This window comes from Mustela lutreola, chromosome 2 (assembly GCF_030435805.1).
Source record: "Mustela lutreola isolate mMusLut2 chromosome 2, mMusLut2.pri, whole genome shotgun sequence".
Classification (NCBI taxonomy): Eukaryota; Metazoa; Chordata; class Mammalia; order Carnivora; family Mustelidae; genus Mustela; species Mustela lutreola.
In genome coordinates this window covers 99,032,543-99,051,507 of record NC_081291.1, presented here as the reverse complement: position 1 = coordinate 99,051,507, position 18,965 = coordinate 99,032,543, and the positions used below count along the sequence as shown (strand labels likewise).

The 18,965-nt window shown below is 36.1% G+C and overlaps 1 protein-coding gene across 1 annotated transcript; it reads left to right on the top strand.

The window, feature by feature from the left end:
* Positions 1 to 588: 588 nt before the first annotated feature.
* On the top strand, positions 589 to 11,685 carry DBR1 (debranching RNA lariats 1). The gene is made up of 8 exons (XM_059162719.1): positions 589 to 927; positions 1,549 to 1,673; positions 3,405 to 3,485; positions 5,253 to 5,338; positions 7,023 to 7,247; positions 9,849 to 9,929; positions 10,176 to 10,321; positions 10,797 to 11,685. Exons 1-8 carry the CDS (start codon positions 731 to 733, stop codon positions 11,488 to 11,490), a joined length of 1,635 nt encoding a protein of 544 aa, XP_059018702.1. The 5' UTR covers positions 589 to 730; the 3' UTR covers positions 11,491 to 11,685.
* The last annotated feature ends 7,280 nt before the right edge of the window (positions 11,686 to 18,965 follow it).

The window sequence follows — 18,965 nt, the reverse complement described above, 5'->3', positions numbered from 1 at the left end:
GAAACTCATTGGATAATTCAGAAACCTTCAGTGAGTTTTTAAGTTGTAGTTAATAATTATTTTTAGTTTGACCTCTCTTCTTAAAAAAATCTTTCAATTTCTAATTCGCTTTCAGGCAGTTATCTTTGCCGTCAAGAGTTTCCTCCTAGGAAATTAGCCAATCCCGCGGTCTCACTTGTTTAGTTCGGCTTAATTTTATCAAACTAAACTACTGTTTCTGGACTTTAAAAAAACCCAAACTTTTCCGGTTTTGATCTTCTAAAACAGATTTTATTTATTTATTTATTTGTGAGAGAGCGAGAGAGCGAGGGTCAGCCAGAGGGAGAAGCCGACTGCCGGCTCAACGAGGAGTTCCACGGGGCAGTCAATCCCAGGACGCTGGGATTATGACCTCAGCAGAGAGCAGACGCTTAACCGACTCAGTCACCCAGACCTTTCCTGGTTTTGATTTTTATCATCCGTCATACTGCCAGAATTCGAAGACCCAGAAGATAGGCAAAGCCCCATTCCATTAGAAGGCTCTCTCAAACCCTGTAACTCTTGCCCTTGCCCATCCCTCTCTCGCGAGATTTGGAAACCGGAAGTGAATTCTATTTCGGGCGTGTTTTCGAGGGGTGGATTCAGTCAGTGTTGGCGGGAGCTGAACGGTCTGGCCGCTTCTTGCTGTCTGGCCTGTGCTGGCGCTGGTGTAGGGGCTTGCAGGCAGCCCTCCCAGCCTCCAGCCGTCAGAATGCGGGTGGCTGTGGCCGGCTGCTGCCACGGCGAGCTGGACAAGATCTATGAGACGCTGGCGCTGGCGGAAAGGCGCGGCCCTGGGCGGATAGATCTGCTGCTGTGCTGCGGCGACTTCCAGGCGGTGCGCAACGAGGCCGACTTGCGTTGCATGGCCGTCCCGCCCAAGTACCGCCACATGCAGACCTTCTACAGGTGAGCGAGGGGACTCGGGCCCCGGACCTGGCGGTGCGAGGTGTGACTATCCAGCAGGGAGTGGGAGAGAACCTGGACTGGGTTCCAATCCCCCTGCCCCCCGCCCCCGGCCTTGACTAGCTGTCTTGCTTAGTTACCTTCTTTGTTCACCCGGTGTCTAGGAATGGGTGCTTAGTAAATGTCACTTTTCTCACATCCTTTCACCTGTCCGTCTGTTTCGGAAGGGATCGAAGCCTAAGGGAGAAACCTGCAGGAAGGAGCTGACAGGTTAATTACCTTGTACTTGATAGGACTCTGGGACTGCTTTCTTTACTGATCCAGGAATTTTTATTGGACGCCTGCTCGTCCGTGTTCTAGAAGCTAAGGTTCGGAGCTGACAAGGTTCTTGCTTGACCTTATTGAATGCGCGCTGGCTTGGAACCCAAGGTGGCAGCTCCTGAATTCCTAAGGACTATAGGCAATTAGTTTAGAAAGAGCTTTTTAATTTTTTACAGTGGGCTCAGATTTTTCCTTTGGACCTAATTTTGCTTTTCTGCTATCCAATTTTATGGGCATCAGTTACTCCTTTCTCTATGCCTAATTTCTGCTATGCCAACTGACAACTTTACCCTTATGTTCTAGGTATTACTCTGGAGAGAAAAAGGCCCCAGTTCTCACAATCTTTATTGGGGGAAACCATGAAGCCTCAAATCATTTGCAAGAGTTACCCTATGGTGGCTGGGTGGCGCCAAACATTTATTATTTAGGTATGTGTTCATGGGTAATTTTTTGGTTTGTTTGGAATGGAAGAGTCTGTCAGGATTTGTATCATATTTGGGCAGTGTCTTGAGATGTATAGTGTTTTGGGAATGCCTCTTAATTTAAATAGTTAATTATGAAAATTTAATTAAAACAGTTAATTTAGGTAATCATGAAAATATGTCCATGCTTCATCTGGTGTTTAAGCAATTTTGATAATGTAATATAATGTAATAACTGCAGAGGCCTTTTACACTATATGTGCAGTCCCTTTATTTTTCTCTTTCTGTATTAAACTAGAAAAACTTAAACTTATTATAATGGAAATTGTTAAACATACACAAAAATAGAGAATAATACCTGTTAACCAGCTTCAACAACTGTTACCATTCTGCCATCCTTATTTCAACCTCACTCTCCTCCAAACTTTTTTGTGGGAAGAAGTGACTGGAGTATTGCAAAACAAATCCCAGCCATCATATTATTTCGCCTGTGAATACTTCAGTACATATTTTTAGAAGATAAGTGTTTTCAAAAATACCACAGCTACAGTACCATTATTATACTTATCTAAAGTAGCAGTGATTCCCATTATCTGTTGCTTACTTCATGTTCAGATTTCTGTGATTATCACCAGGAGTTTGATTTTACAATTGACTTGTTCAAATAGAATCCAAAGCAGGTCCACACATTTCATTTGCTTGTCATGATTCTAAATCCTCTTAGGCTATAACGGTTCCTTTTTTCCCCCACCCCATGTTGTTGATTTGTTGAAGAAGATGAGAAATTTGTCTTACAGAATTTCCTGCTTTCTGGATTTAGCTGATTGGAATTTCCTATGTTGTTTAACACATTCATTTTATCCTTTGCAGAACTTGTAATCTGTGTTTAGATTCACAGCCTGATTAGATTCAGGTTTAATTTATATATTCAATTTATATTCAGGTTCAATTTGTATAGACCTGTTAGACTATACAGTCCTTTATTCTCTTTATTTAAATGTTTATAGTGGGGTGCTGGGGTAGCTTACTCAGTTGAGTGTCTGACTCTTGGTTTCAGCTCAGGTCATGGTTCAGCATTGTGAGATAGAGTCCCATGTTGGGCTCCTCGCTCATTGTGGAGTCTGCTTGATAGATTCTCTCTCTTCTCTCCTTCCCGCTCTGCTCCTCCCCTAGCTTGTGCTTTCTTTCTCTCAAATAAATAAATAAAATTTAAAATATATATAAATGCTTATAGCTCTAATGATGACATCATAACTTCAGAAATGTAATTTCTCTAGTTAATTACTGGTTGATCTTTTGACAGCCCAATATTATGAGGAGGTTTGAAGATGGTCAGTCAGAAATGAAGTATAGAAACTGTAGGTTCTTTATATCTGTTGACTTTCAGATTTATAACATACAAATCCATCATAGGACATTTTTCCTTTTTTCCTACCCAACCCACTGTAATATTCGATTAGGTACCAAGTTATGTCTGTTTCTCCCTTAACACACCTAATCTCATGCGTTCCTTACTTTCTGCTTAGTCTCTTGCCTGTCTGCTTCTAGGCCTCTCCTCCCTAGTCTGCCTTATATATTGTTGGCTTATCACTATGTAAAAGAGTAACTTCATCATGACATTTAATTTTCAAATAATTTTAGGACTGCATAGAGTTCTAGGCCTTTATATTATTCATTTAGTTAGTAAAGAGATTGCTTCTGCTTATGGTAATTTTATTTAACTGTGTACTTTTTCAGGTTTGGCTGGTGTAGTAAAATACCGAGGCATAAGGATTGGTGGCATCTCTGGTATCTTTAAATCTCATGACTATCGAAAAGGTATTATTCTGAGAATTGTTTTTAAACTTTAGAACTTGGTATGCCTCAGAGTAACTTAAGCATAATATAGAGTTTGACTTTTTCATCGGATTTTTTTCTTTGAACTATTATTACTTTTTTTAATGAAATAGTTTATACATATGAAAATGTTGAGAACATTAGAACATACTATTTATGTATCCACTATCTAGTTTTATCAAGTCTTTGTATTTTGTGACTTTTAGTTAGGATTTTAAAGAAATAAAACAGTACGGATATAGTCAGAGCTCACTGTTTATCTGTCCTCAGTCCCATTCTCCTCTTATCCTTCCCTTTTCTCATCAGACAGTCAATTCTTCTGAATTTGGTATTTGTCTTTGATTTGATTGTGTCATTAGGAGATGTGTAACGGCTTTATACAGTGTATGATATAGTATGTTTCAAACTTCATGTGAATGTATCATTTTGCATGTGTCTTCCTGCAGCTTGCTTCATTGTTCAATATGTTTTTGAAATCCAAGTTGATACATCTCACTCTATTCATTTTAATTTGTGAGTAGTATTCCATTGTAAATGTATACTACACTGTACTTATTCATTCCACTGTATCTGAAAAGATTATACCTTGGTTTTAAAGTTAAAAGAATAACTTTGCTTCACACTGACTTCAGAATTTTATGAGTTGGCAGCTAAAACTTGTATCCTCAATGTAACTATTAAATCATGAGTCTGTTCCCTGCTGTGCTGTTCCCCATGATTCTAAACTATTGGCATAAGAGTACAAAAATAGGCTATCTTCTTCATGGCAAGTGTGGGTACAAACTGTCTTCCACTCTTTGGAGGATAGCTGGTAGTCTGTGGAAATTACAGAAGTACTCTGACCCAGGTGTTCTATTTCCAGAAATGTAATTTACACATATATTCCACAAGTGCAAAGTGATGTGTACAAATTTTTTTAATTTCAGCCTTGTTTGTAATGGCAGAAGGTAGGAACTCATTAACTATATCGTGATAAAACAATACAATGTAGTGCTATGAAGCTTTTTTTAAAAAAAGTAGAGAAGCAGCTCTATTTCGGAGGTATACAAAGAGCTCTAAGATACGTGAAAAAAAAAACAAGGTACAGAACATGTATAAACTCTACTGCCATTTGCATTTAAAAAAAAAGAAAGATGAAGTTTGTGTATTATAACGTGCATAATAGATATTCTTGGAATAAAATACTAAAACCTGACTAACACTGGTTGCCTCTAGGTAGTGTTACTGGTGGCTGGGGGACAGGAATAGGAGGATCCCTGCCTCCCATTGTTTTAGCAGCTTTGTAGAGGTAAAATTTACATATCTTTGGAAGTATACAATTCAGTGATTTTTTAGTAAACTTCTAGGTTGTGCAACCATCTAAATTATAACATATCTATCATTCCCAAAAGTTTTGTGGTTAATCCCTGCTCCCACCCCAGCCCTATGCATCAGTGGTCTACTCTCTGGAGGAATTCTTCTTATTCCATTCTGATGGTATCTTTTAAAATTTAAACTATGTGAATAAACAACATATTCCACATTAAATATAATTTAATTTAAAAATTCACAAGCCCCTCAATTATTTAGATTTATAGTTAGTGATCACTAGTAGAAAATACCAACATTTTAAGAGCAGTGTCTTTATAAAATTTTTAAGAACCAAAAGCATTAATGATAGACCTCAGTTTTGGAGAAGTGTATGTATATATTTGTATTTGCAGTATTTAAGGGAGTTGAATATAGCTTATTTCTCTTCTTTAATTTAAGGTCATTTTGAGTGCCCCCCTTATAATCCAGCTACAATAAGGAGTATATATCATGTGAGAAATATTGAAGTCTATAAATTAAAACAGGTATGTAAAAAGTACATTACAGCAGACTTGAAAAAAATGTTAAAGTAATTCTGTACCAAAGTGTATTTTGATCATTTTGGTATACGACTTCCAAGAAGAACTTAATTCAGTATTTCTAAAATTTGGATCTTGAGTGCTTTTAGGAGGTTCACAGATGAACATGTTAAATTCTAATGTTATGAATTTATTTTAGGGAGTAATAATAAAATAGAACATTTAATCCATGACTTCAGATATTACTACTTAGAATAAGGCTAAAGAATATATATTGGCGTAAAGTGAAACTTTAAAGAAAATACTAACATATTTCAGATAATGGTATTAAATAGGAAATAAATAGTGGTAAAAAATGATAGAGAATATGGTAAAATTGTGAAGGAGGTATTGGAACACTGGCTTAACTGGAGAGTAGGCAAAACCAGGTTTTTTGTTTGAGAATGCATTAAATGCCTGACACTGGACTAAGCAGTTTCCACACAGGGTATTTCATATAATTGCCACACAAGTCTGTGAACTGGTGTTACTCTGACTTTGTCATATTAAGGATGCAAAGCCAATGCTCAGATAGGTAAGTAGCCTGCCCTGGATTTCCCAAGGAGTTAAGGGATGGGGGCCTGGCTGATGCTCTCAGGCCCTCCCACCGTACCCGACAGTCTCAGCAGGAGCACGAGGATGCTTTGCAGGCATTTCTTTAATACCCTACTCATAACAGTTCTCTGCCTTGAATGCTTTTTCCGTTTTACTGATTTCAGCCCTACCAGTCTTTGAAGAACCTCCTTAGATACCAGTGTTCTAGTTTTTTTTTTTTTTTTTTTTTTTTCCATAGTCTCCATGCCTAGAGTGGGGCCCAAGAAGGGTTGAGAGGCTTGAACTCACAACCTTGAGATCAAGACCTCAGCTGAGATTAAGGGACAGATGCTTAACCAAGTGAGCCACCCAGGTATCCCAACAGTGTTCTAGTTTAAAACCATCAGCTTATTCTGAAATTTCATTGCACTTACTGCCTGAATTAGTTATTCCGTGATTAGTCATATCTGTCATCTTGTATCAACTTGAACACTTAAGTTATTTTAATTTAGTTTTCCAGGTATTTTTTGCAGATTACTTGAAGGTGCTAGGGATCAGTAAAGTATGGAGTGTATTTTGTGGTCTTCCCATGAAGACACCAGCCACCTTAAATACCTCTACTGTAATTTATGTAGTAATCAGAGTTTTTTAGGTATATGCTATATGAGTCCATTAGGGGGGAAAAAAAGGGAAAATACCTTTGGGTTTTACTATACTCTTTACATTAGATATCTCATGAAATCTGGTGTCTGTGTATCTTAAAACAGTTTCTTCACTAGAAAGGAAAAGAATGACGGTTATTATATATTTTAGAGGCCCCATATGAAAGACCATATCTGGCTGACAGTCTGATCAAAGTGTGTCTGCATGGCCCTGCCTTGCCATGGAAGACAGAGGTGATTTGTGAGGAGAGAGAAAGTGGTTTCTCCTGGCTTAGAGGAGTGAGTTTAGTATTTCTTAGTGTTTCTGTGACCTTCTTAAATAAAGTTTCCTTGAAATGAATTACACAGAAATCTAAAGCTCGAAGTGGGCAAACGGTTGTGCGGTAGTGGAGAAACAGTCAAGGTTTGCTTTTGATCTGTGTTTTAAAAAGTTTTCTTTCTTTTTTCTGTTAAAGCTGAAGCAGCCTATGGACATATTCTTATCTCATGATTGGCCAAGAAAGATCTATCATTATGGAAATAAGCAGCAGCTTCTGAAGACTAAATCTTTTTTCCGACAAGAAGTGGAAAATAACACATTGGGAAGTCCTGCTGCCTCAGAGCTCTTAGAGCACTTCAAGCCTACATACTGGTTTTCTGCGCACCTTCATGTGAAGTTTGCAGCCTTAATGCAGCATCAGGTAGAAACCAAAAATATTATTCTTTCATTTAACAAACACTTATCAAATATGTATTAAATAACAATTATCAAAAATAGTTGTAAATTGAGAGAAAGATATCAAATATAACTTTGCTTTTGCAAGTAACTCCATATCCTTGGGAGGAAGAGACATGCAGGTGATTATAAGATAGTGTATTAAATCAGTGATGAAAAGTGCCAGGAGACTGTGGGAGTACCTCTGCCATACTGTGTTCAGATGGGGATGTGGACAGGAGATGAAGAGATGAAGAAGGTTTTCCAAAGGAATTGACTGTCCCAGAAAGCAGTTGAATCTAGGTAACACCATCGAGGTAAAGTGATCAGTGTGTATAGAGACTAGTGGCCTGAATGCCTGGCACTGGCATGTGCTGGGGTACTGCAGCAGTCCCTTTGATTGAGGCAGAGGGAGAGATGAGGCTGGAATGAGATCATAGCTACCTTCGACGTCATGCTGTGGAGTTTAAGTTTTAACCAGAAGGTAATGGGGAAAGTTGGGGAGTGATGAAACCAGATTTTCGTTTCAGAAAGGTTAGTTTCATAGCAGTTTTGTGTATGGATTGTAGGAAGGAAAATGGGAGGCATATTTAAACAAAAGATGAGATTCTAAACTGTGGCGAAGAGGGAACACAAAGAACACAGGTTCCAGAGAGATTTTGGAAGCGCAGTCATCAGGATTTGGTGACAGAGAGGAACTCCCAGAGTTTTCTTTGGGAAACTGCTTGAATGATAGTGCTTGATGGAAGATAGAGAATAAATTTATACTTACAATTAGGCTTTTATGGAATGTGTGGTTCTCTCTTTCCCCGCCCATTCTCACCAAAATTTGACTTTCCCCATAAAGTATTCCATAGGGAAAATGTTTAGAAAATCCTGGGGTAACAAGGTTAGAGATTTCTTCTCAGGGGCTTCTATAATTTCTGAGAATCTCGAATGTGTTAATGGGCACTGGAATGTGGTGTGCAGTGCTTCCTGAACTTGACCCAACACTTTTCTGTGGTGAGGGTGCACTTTAATGATGTTACTCAAATACAGTTTGGAAAGTTATGTTTGAAAACATTCCTGTGGGCCCTTGCTATTATGGGCTTATCCTCACTCCCCAGTTTCACTGAGATGAAGAGTCAAGGTTACTCCTTTTCTTTTCCTTTGGGCCACTGCCAAAGTGATTATCCTCTTTTAATATCCAAGTCATCCATTTATACCCATCACCTTTTCTACATCTCTGTTTCTGTCTTCTATCTCCTAGGGCTCATGATATTCCTGAATTTTTACTGAAGCATCAGATTTGGTACTTTCCTCCCCATTCATCTTCTGTTGTCAACCTCAGGGACTTCAGTTTCTGAATGAATATGTTTGATCCCTTTTTCTTAGCTCCTCAACCTCCTCTGACTTTGCCAGTGTTCTATTTCAGCCCCTTGTCCAACACCAGAAATCACCTTTACTCAGAGCTGCCTTGCTGCTACCATCTGTCTGTAATCTGTGTACCTTGTACTTCTCTTAGTCCGTCACCACCAGTGAACTGAAACCTGGCCTACACCAGGATGGCACAGAACCTGCTTCCTTTTCTGTTTTTCTCCATATGCCTTACTGTTCTTCCTGAGTCACTTTTTTACTGCATCCAATAAAATCTTCATGTTTGTGACCCACCACCTCTTGCCCATGTTTCTTTCTGCCAGTTCATTAAAAAAAAAAAAAAGTTTCATTGGCATATAATTTACATAATATAAAATTCATCTATTTAAATGTACCATTCAGTGAGTGAGTTATAGTATATTTCCAGAGTTCTAGATGTTTCCAGAGCAAACATCATATAGCCCAGTTTTAGAACATTTCCAGCACCCCCAAAAGATCTTTTGTGTCTATTTCCTGTGAGTCTTGTTCCCACCCGCAGTCCTGGGCACTCACTAATCTGCTTTTTGTCTCTCTGAATTTATCTTTTCTGAACATTTATATAAGTGGGACCAAAATCTATAGTCTTTGGCTTGTGGTTTCTTTCCTTTGTTTGTTGTTTTTGAGGTTCCTTCAGGTAGCAGGTTTAGTATTTCTTTCATTTTTATTGTTGAACAATATTTCATTCTGTAAATGTATCATATCCACTTTCAGTGTTTATCTAAGAGAGCTTTGCCCGACCCAAGGTTATAAAGATTTTTCCCTATAATTTCTTCTAAAATTTGTTCAGAAGAAATTATATAATTTCTTTCAATCTGCCAGATTACTTTTAAGCTCTTCTGTTATCATTAACCTTTGTATTATGTGCTTTGATTTAACTGTATCATTATCTAATTCTCTTTTTTAAATTTACTTTTTAATTATTATTATAATTTAAAAAATCCAGTATCATTATCTTCAGCATTTGTGTCTACCTTTGACTTTTGTAAGGAAGTTGAAGCCCAGAGAGTTTAAGTACCTTGCCGGTCATTATACAAGTGGTTATAGAACTGACTTATTTTGGAATGGTGACAGTTGTTGCTTTGACACATGACTTAGGGGTATGTTTAATAAAGATTGCTTCCATGCTGTTCTGTGTATGAATTACCTTTGATGTTTTAACATTTTTTTCTTAAATCATGCTTCACATTTCTAGGCCAAGGATCAAGGACAGGCAGCCAAAGCAACCAAATTTTTAGCCTTGGACAAATGCTTACCACATAGAGACTTTCTTCAGGTAAAAAGAAAATGAAATAACTTTGCAATATAGTTTTGTTCTTCCAATGACTAGAAACATAATAATTTTCCTTTTAGAATTTATTTATGCTCTATAATTTATATATTCTGAGAATTTTGGGGGGAATACTTAAGTTATGTTAGTGTTTGTAAGCTATTAAATTCCGTTTACATTTTGTTATATTGAAATTCTTTGAATATTAAAAATAGAAATGTATTTCTTAAAATTACTGATTTCTTTTTATAGGTGATAGAAATAGAACATGACCCCAGTGCTCCTGAGTACTTAGAGTATGATATTGAATGGCTCACTGTTCTCAGGGCTACTGATGATCTTATTAATGTGACTGAGCGTCTATGGAATATGCCTGAGAATAATGGCCTACATACAAGGTAAGTCTAACCTTCTTTAGGGTTTGCTGTCTCTGTTGCATGCCCAACTTTTGTCCCATCCACCTCTTACTTTTCTTATTTTTTTAAATCAAGGGAATTATTGTTAAATGAATGTCAGAGTAATTCAGGGTTTACTGACTGGTATGGAAAACTATAAATTTTCCTTCTAAGGGATATAAAAATGGATGATGGAATACCAACCCAAATAAGTGTATAAATGAATAAGCATGCATAGAACTGTAATATGGCAGAGATTTGGTTCACACATTAAAGTGATTTATACTTGTTTTAGAGGGTGAATTAAGAATAGTTTTTTCTAAGAATTTTTTTTTTATTTCAAAATGGTCCTTTGGAAAATTAACTATAATTTTATTAGATGGAATTTTTATATATGGTTTATATGAAGTCCATATTTAGATTTCATCTTTTGTTGTCTGAGGCTAATGTAAAAAGCTATTGTTCTGGACTTTTGTAGGTGGGATTATAGTGCAACAGAAGAAGCTATGAACAAAGTATTGGAAATACTGAATCATGACCTCAAAGTTCCATGTAACTTCAGCATAACAGCTGCTTGTTATGATCCTAGCAGGCCACAAACACAAATGCAGTTGGTTCATAGGATCAATCCTCAAACTACTGAATTTTGTGCCCAACTTGGCATCACTGACATGAATGTCAGGCTTCAGAAGGCCAAGGAGGAACATCACTTATGTGGTGAATATGAACAGCAAGATGATGTGGAGAGTAATGACTCTGGAGAAGATCGTAGTGAATATAACACAGATACATCTGCCCTGTCCTCTATTAATCCAGATGAAATAATGTTAGATGAAGAAGAGGAAGATGAAGATAGTATTGTAAGTACGCATAGTGACATGAATACACCATCTGTAGAACCTTCTTCTGATCAAGCTTCTGACTTCTCTGCCAGCTTCTCTGATGTCAGGATCTTGCCAGGTTCCATGGTTGTATCTTCTGATGATACGTTGGGTTCCCCAGATGGCAGAGAGGGGAAACTTGGTGAGGCTCCAGAGTCAGGGGATGGAAACGACTTAACTGAGTTGCCATTGAAGAGGCTGAGTGATGAACATGAACCTGAACAAAGAAAGAAAATTAAGAGGAGGAATCAAGCCATCTATGCTGCAGTGGATGATGATGATGCAGCATAAGACAATTGAGTTGCCTCTGTATTATATGTAGATATGTGATTTTTGAGACTATATTTTTAGAGCTGGATTTTTGACTCAAGATTTAACTTTGTAATAATGAAGTTACTTAAGAGAATTTTAGTTAGGTATTGACTTTGTCTTTAGTCCTTTGTATATTTCAGATGAAAATATTAAAATTTCATATATTTACTTGGATCGAGTACCTTTTTTTGGAAGATGGATATTATTCACTTTCATTTTTTTCAGGAAGCACTTACTGAATACCTACTTTGTACCAGGCACTCTTCTGTAGGATGGCTCTATAAAGATGAGTAAGACAGGGATTTTTACCTTCAAGGAGTTACTACCACTATGAATATTTTGGTGTATAAAATAAGGCATATTTAATATTTTGTTTTGGGAAATCATTATTACATGTGTGATTTTGTATGCTTTCTTTTTATTTGTTATAAATATTTTCCTGGTCTGCTCTTAATGTCTGTCAAATATAATTGAAATTGAAGATGGTAAATAAGGTTTCAGGAAATAAATTCTTCTAAATACTAAACATTGGTAAACAAAATTTTACACTTAATTGCTGAGATTCATACAGCCTTGTAGACTTTATATATTTTAGCTTTAGCTTTAATTTTAAGGTAGTTATAGTAAGTGTTTCAGGTCATTTGGGTACAGTTCAGCTTAGTCTTAATTACTAGTGGGGACTGAGTTGCATAAATGCTGCCCCTTTGTTGTTATGGATTACTAGTAGTAGACTATTTTTAAAGATCTACATGGAAAAACTATACTTCTATCCTGGTTCTGGTTAAAATGCCTGGGTGACCCTCAGAGATGGTTGCCCTATACTGGGTCAGTAGCCATGAATTCAGATTGTTCTAGGATGTCATCATCCCATAGTAGTCCACATCCAGGGGCCAATCTAGGAGAATGATTTAGTAGTTGACGTCTATTCTGTCAGCATCTGGCTTGAAGAAGGTTGGGCACTTTATCCTTATTGCCATCTATTTTGTTTACTTTCTTTTTGGAGTGAATTTACTTCACTAATTTAAATTTTCATTATTTACATGAAGTATTTAAAAACTATGGATTTCCCCTATTCCTGATTTAATAGAATCTATTAATAGCTTTAATAGAACCCCATAGTTGTGACACAGAGGTCTCTCCCCCAAAATTCTTTAATAAAGATAAATAAAAGCAGAAAGTAATTAGATGTAAAATAAATAACAGAGTTTGTTAAAAAAAAAAAAAAAAAGACAATCCTTTAGCTTGCTCAATCAAGAAAGAAAGCACAAATGCCAAAAATAAATTAAAAAATAAATAAAAGGGAGAAATAGCCAGTAAAACAGTGTATTCAAACAAACATAATCATGTGATAAATGATTAGTAGGAAAATAGAATTCACTGAAATTCATCCTACTGGAGGTAGAAAGTGGCAAAAATTTCCACAGAAGGAATAGAGAAAGTTATCAAAAAATTAACGCCCACAAAAAAGGGCTCGGCCTAAGTGGATTCAAGAGGAAAGTACCAAATAATCACTAATGTCAGGTAAACTTACAAGATGTAGAAAAATGAAGGAAAGTTTAGTTTTCTTTTTATGAAGCAAGTAAAATGTTGGTATCTAAATCTGAGTCAAGATTGCATCAAAAAACCCACAGACCAATCTCACATATGAAAATTGCTGCAAAAGTCCTAAATAAAATACTAGTAAACAGAATCTATAGCACATAAGGTGATTTAGCATGACTGATACAAAGATGGTTCAATAATTAGGAAATGTGTTCATATAACTCACATAGTAGTAGATCTAAGAACAAACATGGTTATCTCCGTGGATGATGAAAAGGCCTTTTGGGCAAAATTCAAGACCCATTTCTGATTTTTTAAAAAGTAAAATCCAAGGGTACCTGGGTAGGCTCATTTGGTTTCTGCTCAGATCATGATCTCACAGGTCTTGAGATGGAGCCCTGCATTGTTGGGCTCTGTGTTCAGTGTGGAGTCGGCTTGAAGATTTCCCTGCTCCCTTTAAAAATACATAAATCTTTGGGAGAAAAGATCTAGCATCTTGTTTAATGGGGAAACACTTTTGGTATTCTCATCAGAGGAAAGCAGAAGGTCAAGGAACAAGACAGGATATCTGCTACCTCCATTATACTTTATATCTGTGTAAAGAACAAAGCAATTAGACAAAAGAAAACAGTGAGGGAAATCAAGATTGCAAAGGAAGAGGCAAGTAAATATAGATGAACTGAATGTTTAGGTGGAAAACACAAGAAAATAAAAATTAAAACTAATACAGCACAGTAGTAATACAGTAATGTAATAAGATAAAAATCAACATACGAAGCAATAGCTTTCACATATACAAGTACCAATAACTAGTGTGATACAAACAATATCAAAAGGAAATACCTAACAAGAAATGTGCAAAGCCTGTAATGAGGGAAACCTTAAAATATACCCCAAAATGCAGAAGTAGACTTGAATTAGTGGAAATATCTCTTATTCTTGGATAGGTAAACATTTTAAGGATGCCAGTTCTCCCAAAGTTAATATGTAAATTTAACAGGACCTCAATTAAAATATCAATACATGGTTTTGGTTTTTGTTCATTTTCCTGGAGTAGGCATGTTGCCCTACTGCCCAAAAGAGCAGTAGATTATACTGCCTATATCACCTATTGAAACATATTGTAAAACCTCTATAATTAAAACAACGTAGTATTGGTTCATGAATGACAGACCAATGGAACAGAAAGACAAGAAATAGGCACAAACATATGGAAGATTTTAGTGTATGATTTAAGTGGCATCTCTAATCACTGAGGGAAAAGATGATATTTTAAATATACAGGGTTGAATCTCTGGGTATCAATTTGTAAGAGAAAAAACTTGTATATATATATGTCATAATGTTTATGCATATATAAATTGTGTGTGTATATGTATGTGTTGTGTGTGTGTATATATATATATATATATATATATATATATATATTCCAAATAGACCAAACTTATACATGAGAAAAATGAAACATAAATAGCATATGAAAACCTGAGTAAGGGTGCCTGGGTGACTCTGTTGGTTACGTTTCCAACTCTTGGTTTCAGCTCAGGTGGTGGTCTCAGGGTGGGGAGATGGAGCGGGGATCTTGATCAGAGAGATACAATGATGAGAGTCATTGGAGCTCCTTAGTTGCAGATGCAGCACCCTGACAAACCTATTTTACCCACTCAGAATTGCTCTTTTCTGTGCATAGGGTTTCAGCCTTCCTTTCATCTTCTAATCCCCATCTCCTTATCTCCTTCCAGTAAATTCCCCATGTTTAATTTAGCCAGCCAGAGTTTTGGTGCTTGCAGCCAAAATACCCTGACTGATACATATGCTCCTGAGTGTTAATGAGCTTGTAATTGGAACAGGGGACGAAAGGCAAGATAAGAAAATTATGGTACTCATCTATTATGATTTTCTTTAATTCTTATTTATCAGCTTAGGCCATTCATTTATTCATTCAAGAAATATTTATTGAGATAAATACATCCCAGGAATTATGCCAGGGATACAATGTTGAGAAAAATCAGGTATAATTCCAGGCTTCATAGAACTTATAATACAATAAGGGAAATTAATAAAAATAATCACCACAATAATTATGAAATTCTAACTATAGCAGTGTGGCAAATGAGGGAAATATGGTACTATAGGAGCAAATCAGAGGGGCATTGAATTCACAAGTATTGTTTAATATAATACCAGAGATCTTGGTCAAATATAAAAGAAAATAATAGATAGGTTGGAAAGGAAACATCATTATTTGCAGGCCATCGGTATGTAGATCACTCATATAGGAAGTATAAAAAGCAAAATAAAAAGATTCATAGAAATAAGGCCAACAAAAGTTTGCCAGGTACAAAGAGAACCTCAAAAATCAGTAGCATTTTTTTCAAATAACAATAACCAGTAAGAAGAAAATGATAGAAAAACAACACAACAACAAAAATAAAGTGTTTCTGGAAATTAATTAATAAAAAAATTTTCAACACTTCAATAAAAAAACCATATCAAGGAAATAATTTAATATTTAAATAAATGAGAAAATAGTCCAGGATTCTGATTGTGATGGCTTAACATTATAAAGGTGTCAATTGTTGCCAAATCAACAAATACCAATGATCACAAACTACCTAGGAGGAAGTATGGACTCTGATCCTGGTAATTTAACAAATCTGGAAAGTTAAATTTTAATATAAATATAGTAGTGATACGAAGATTCAAAATCAGTTCCTAAAAGTATACAGAAGTCTGGTGACAAGAAATAGCATTGTGAAATATTGATGTGACTCCAATTTTTATTTTTAATATTTCAAATATCAACGAACTCCAAAACAGTTGATTTCCTTTGTCTATTTTTGGACTTCTCTGTGGATTGACTTATTGAATCCAAAGCAGGAAGTTCCTAGTGATTTCATGAATCCTTCATTAATAATTGTATTAAACTTCTGAGCTTTCTTCATGGGTCTGTGTTCAGTCACTGTTGGGATACCCAATTATTCTTTCTTAAATCTATTGTTTTTGAAATTGCTTGCATATACACATGGTACAGAATTCTGATAATACAAGGTACATCCAGTGAAAGATCTCAGTTCCTTCTATGTCTGCCAGTCACTCAGTTCTTCCCAGGGTCAACCAACATTATCAAATGAATTTCTTTCTCTCCTCTCTTTTGAGAAATGTAGTGGCAATCCACACATTCTCTTTACTGTGGGGTTTTTTTTTTCCCCACTTAAAATATGTTTCTTGGAGATGAATCTATGTCTGCATTTAAAAGTCTTCCTGCTTTTTTATGGATGCATATTATTCCATTGTATAGGTGTATCTTAATTTATTAAACCAGTCCCTTCTAATGGACATTAGGTTGTTTCTAATCCTTTGAAAATAAAAACAATGAAAATGAAAATATATGTTACTTTGTTCATGTGCAGCTAGATCTCTAGGATAAATTCCTGGAATAAAATTGCTGGACATATGGGATATTGGTTTTTCATTTCAAGAAGTATAGTTTAACTGTCCCCAGCTGAGGTTATACAGATTTATGCTCCCAGCAACATGTTTGAGTGATTGTTTTTCCACACTCTTCCCAATGCCTTGTATTATTAAACTTTATAGGCATTTGCTCATCTGAGAGGTAAAAATATCCCAGGGCAGCTTTAACCATCTTACGTAAGGTTGAGTGTCTTCATGTATTTAAACCTATTCATATTTCTTTTACTCTGGATTACCTGGTTATAGCTCTTGCCTGATTTTCTACAGAAATGAAGTTTAATTTCTTACTGGTTTTTAGGAGTTGTGTAATAGGCAGTTTATAACTTTGGTATTTGATTGTTTCTATTAAGGAGTCAGTAACCACTGCATCTTTAGGTATTTTTATAAAATAAGATTGTAAAATATTTAGATCACAGCATCAGAACACTCCCAAGACAAATGTATCATTCCTGAATTATTATAAGGTGAATGAGCACCCCTGTAACTACCATCCGGGTCACACTCATGGCTAGAAAGTTGTCATTTACCCCAGAAATCCATCCATATGCCCCATTCTGATCTCAACACCCTCCCTTCTTCCCAAAATATCCATTATCCTGTCTTTTATAGTAATTGCTTTCTTGTGTTTCTTTAAAGCTCTTCACTTGTAGGCAATCCTAGACTCTATAGTTTAGTCCTGAACATTCAAAAAATTGCAATGGCTTTAAAGGGTCTTTTAATCTTGAGGACTCCTCTCCATTTTTTTTCTTTATTCACACCTTTTCAGATGACAATCTCAGGACTTTTGTGTAGTTTTCCATAGTCTAGATTTTGCTCTTGGTGCAGTTCAACACATTCCTCTATCCTCTGTATTTCTTGCAAACTGGCAGCTGGAGCCAGATGCTTTATCAGACTTAGATAAAATCCCTTCGAAAAGACCATAGGTGGTGCTGTTTTCTTTCATCAGGAGGCTACACCATGTCTGGTTTTCTTTCTTTTTGTGGCATTAGCAGCTTTTGATGCCCAGTGTCTAGAACGATTAGCTTATTGGGAGTTGTAAAATAAGGATATTCTAATTCAATACCTCATTTTTCATTTATTCATTGAAATATTTTATATATGTTTGTAAAGTGGAGTATTTTTTTTATTTAATAAGAATTCCATTTTTAGAGTCAATAACTAAAAGTTCAATTCTATGTGGGATATAGAGGATAAAAATATGATTTTAAGTTTTTAGATTGTGAATCAAATCCCTATCACAATCCAAAACTGGCTGGCTTTTTTTTTTTTTAATCATTATGAATCTATGGATTCAAACATATTTAAAGAGTTTCAATCAGTTGCATTTAGGCCTTTTAAAGCTAAGAGTGTTCTGCTTTTGTTCAATAGAAATCCCTTCAAGTCGGCCTCTGAATCATTTTCACATAGCCAAGTAGCTTTCTTTATCTGGTGTGAAAATATATTCTTGACTTACCTTATACTTTTTTTCTGCCCCAGGCGTGGAATGGACCATTTCCCCATAAAAACCCTTATTTCTCTTAGTGAAACATGGTATTTCAAAATCACGATCTGGGTACAAGGGTTGCTAATTGCTACCAAGGATTAGTCATTGTTTCTAGGCTTCTTCAATGGACAGAGCTAGGAAAAGCACACACACACACACAACAAAATACTTCATGAGTTCATACTGATATTTCCAGTGAAAATTCAGGACTATTGGATGTTTTACTTAACCTCTTTTATATTACATCAATACCTCCATCTTTTACACTGGAAATCTTGACTTCAAGGACCTGGAGTACTAAATAGAATTAGAATCTCCTATAATCACTAATTTACTTTAACCTCTATTAAACATACATAAATCTCAGAGTAATACAATTACTGGGAATAGTCATTTTTTTGCATATGTACGATTTTCTCCCCATTTTGGTTTCTGACTATTGATGTGGTTAATTTGATTCACAGACCTGTACCCCTGGGGATAAAAATATATGTTTATAAAAAATAAAAAAAGTATTAAAAAAAAAAAAGATTTTATTTATTTATTTGACAGACAGAGATCATAAGTAGGCAGAGAAGCAGGCAGAGAGAGAGGAGGAAGCAGGCTCCTCGCTGAGCAGAGAACCTGATGCGGGGCTCGATCCCAGGACCCTGGGATCACGACCTGAGCTGAGGCAGAGGCTTTAACCCACTGAGCCACCCAGGTGCCCCGATCTAGTTAATTTTAAGTCTATCATCTGATCATTTTTCTCTCTTTCTCCCATCTGTATTTTGTTCCCCTTTTCTTCCTTTTCTGGCTTCTTTTAGATGAATATTTTTTAGGATTTTATTTTATCTCCTCTGTTGGCTTATTAGCCATAAACTTCATTGTGAACTGACCACCAGTTGACCTTTGAGCCGGACCCTAGAGAAGGGAAGGTCCTCATCTCCTCCCCTGTCCTTAGAAAGTGGGTTCT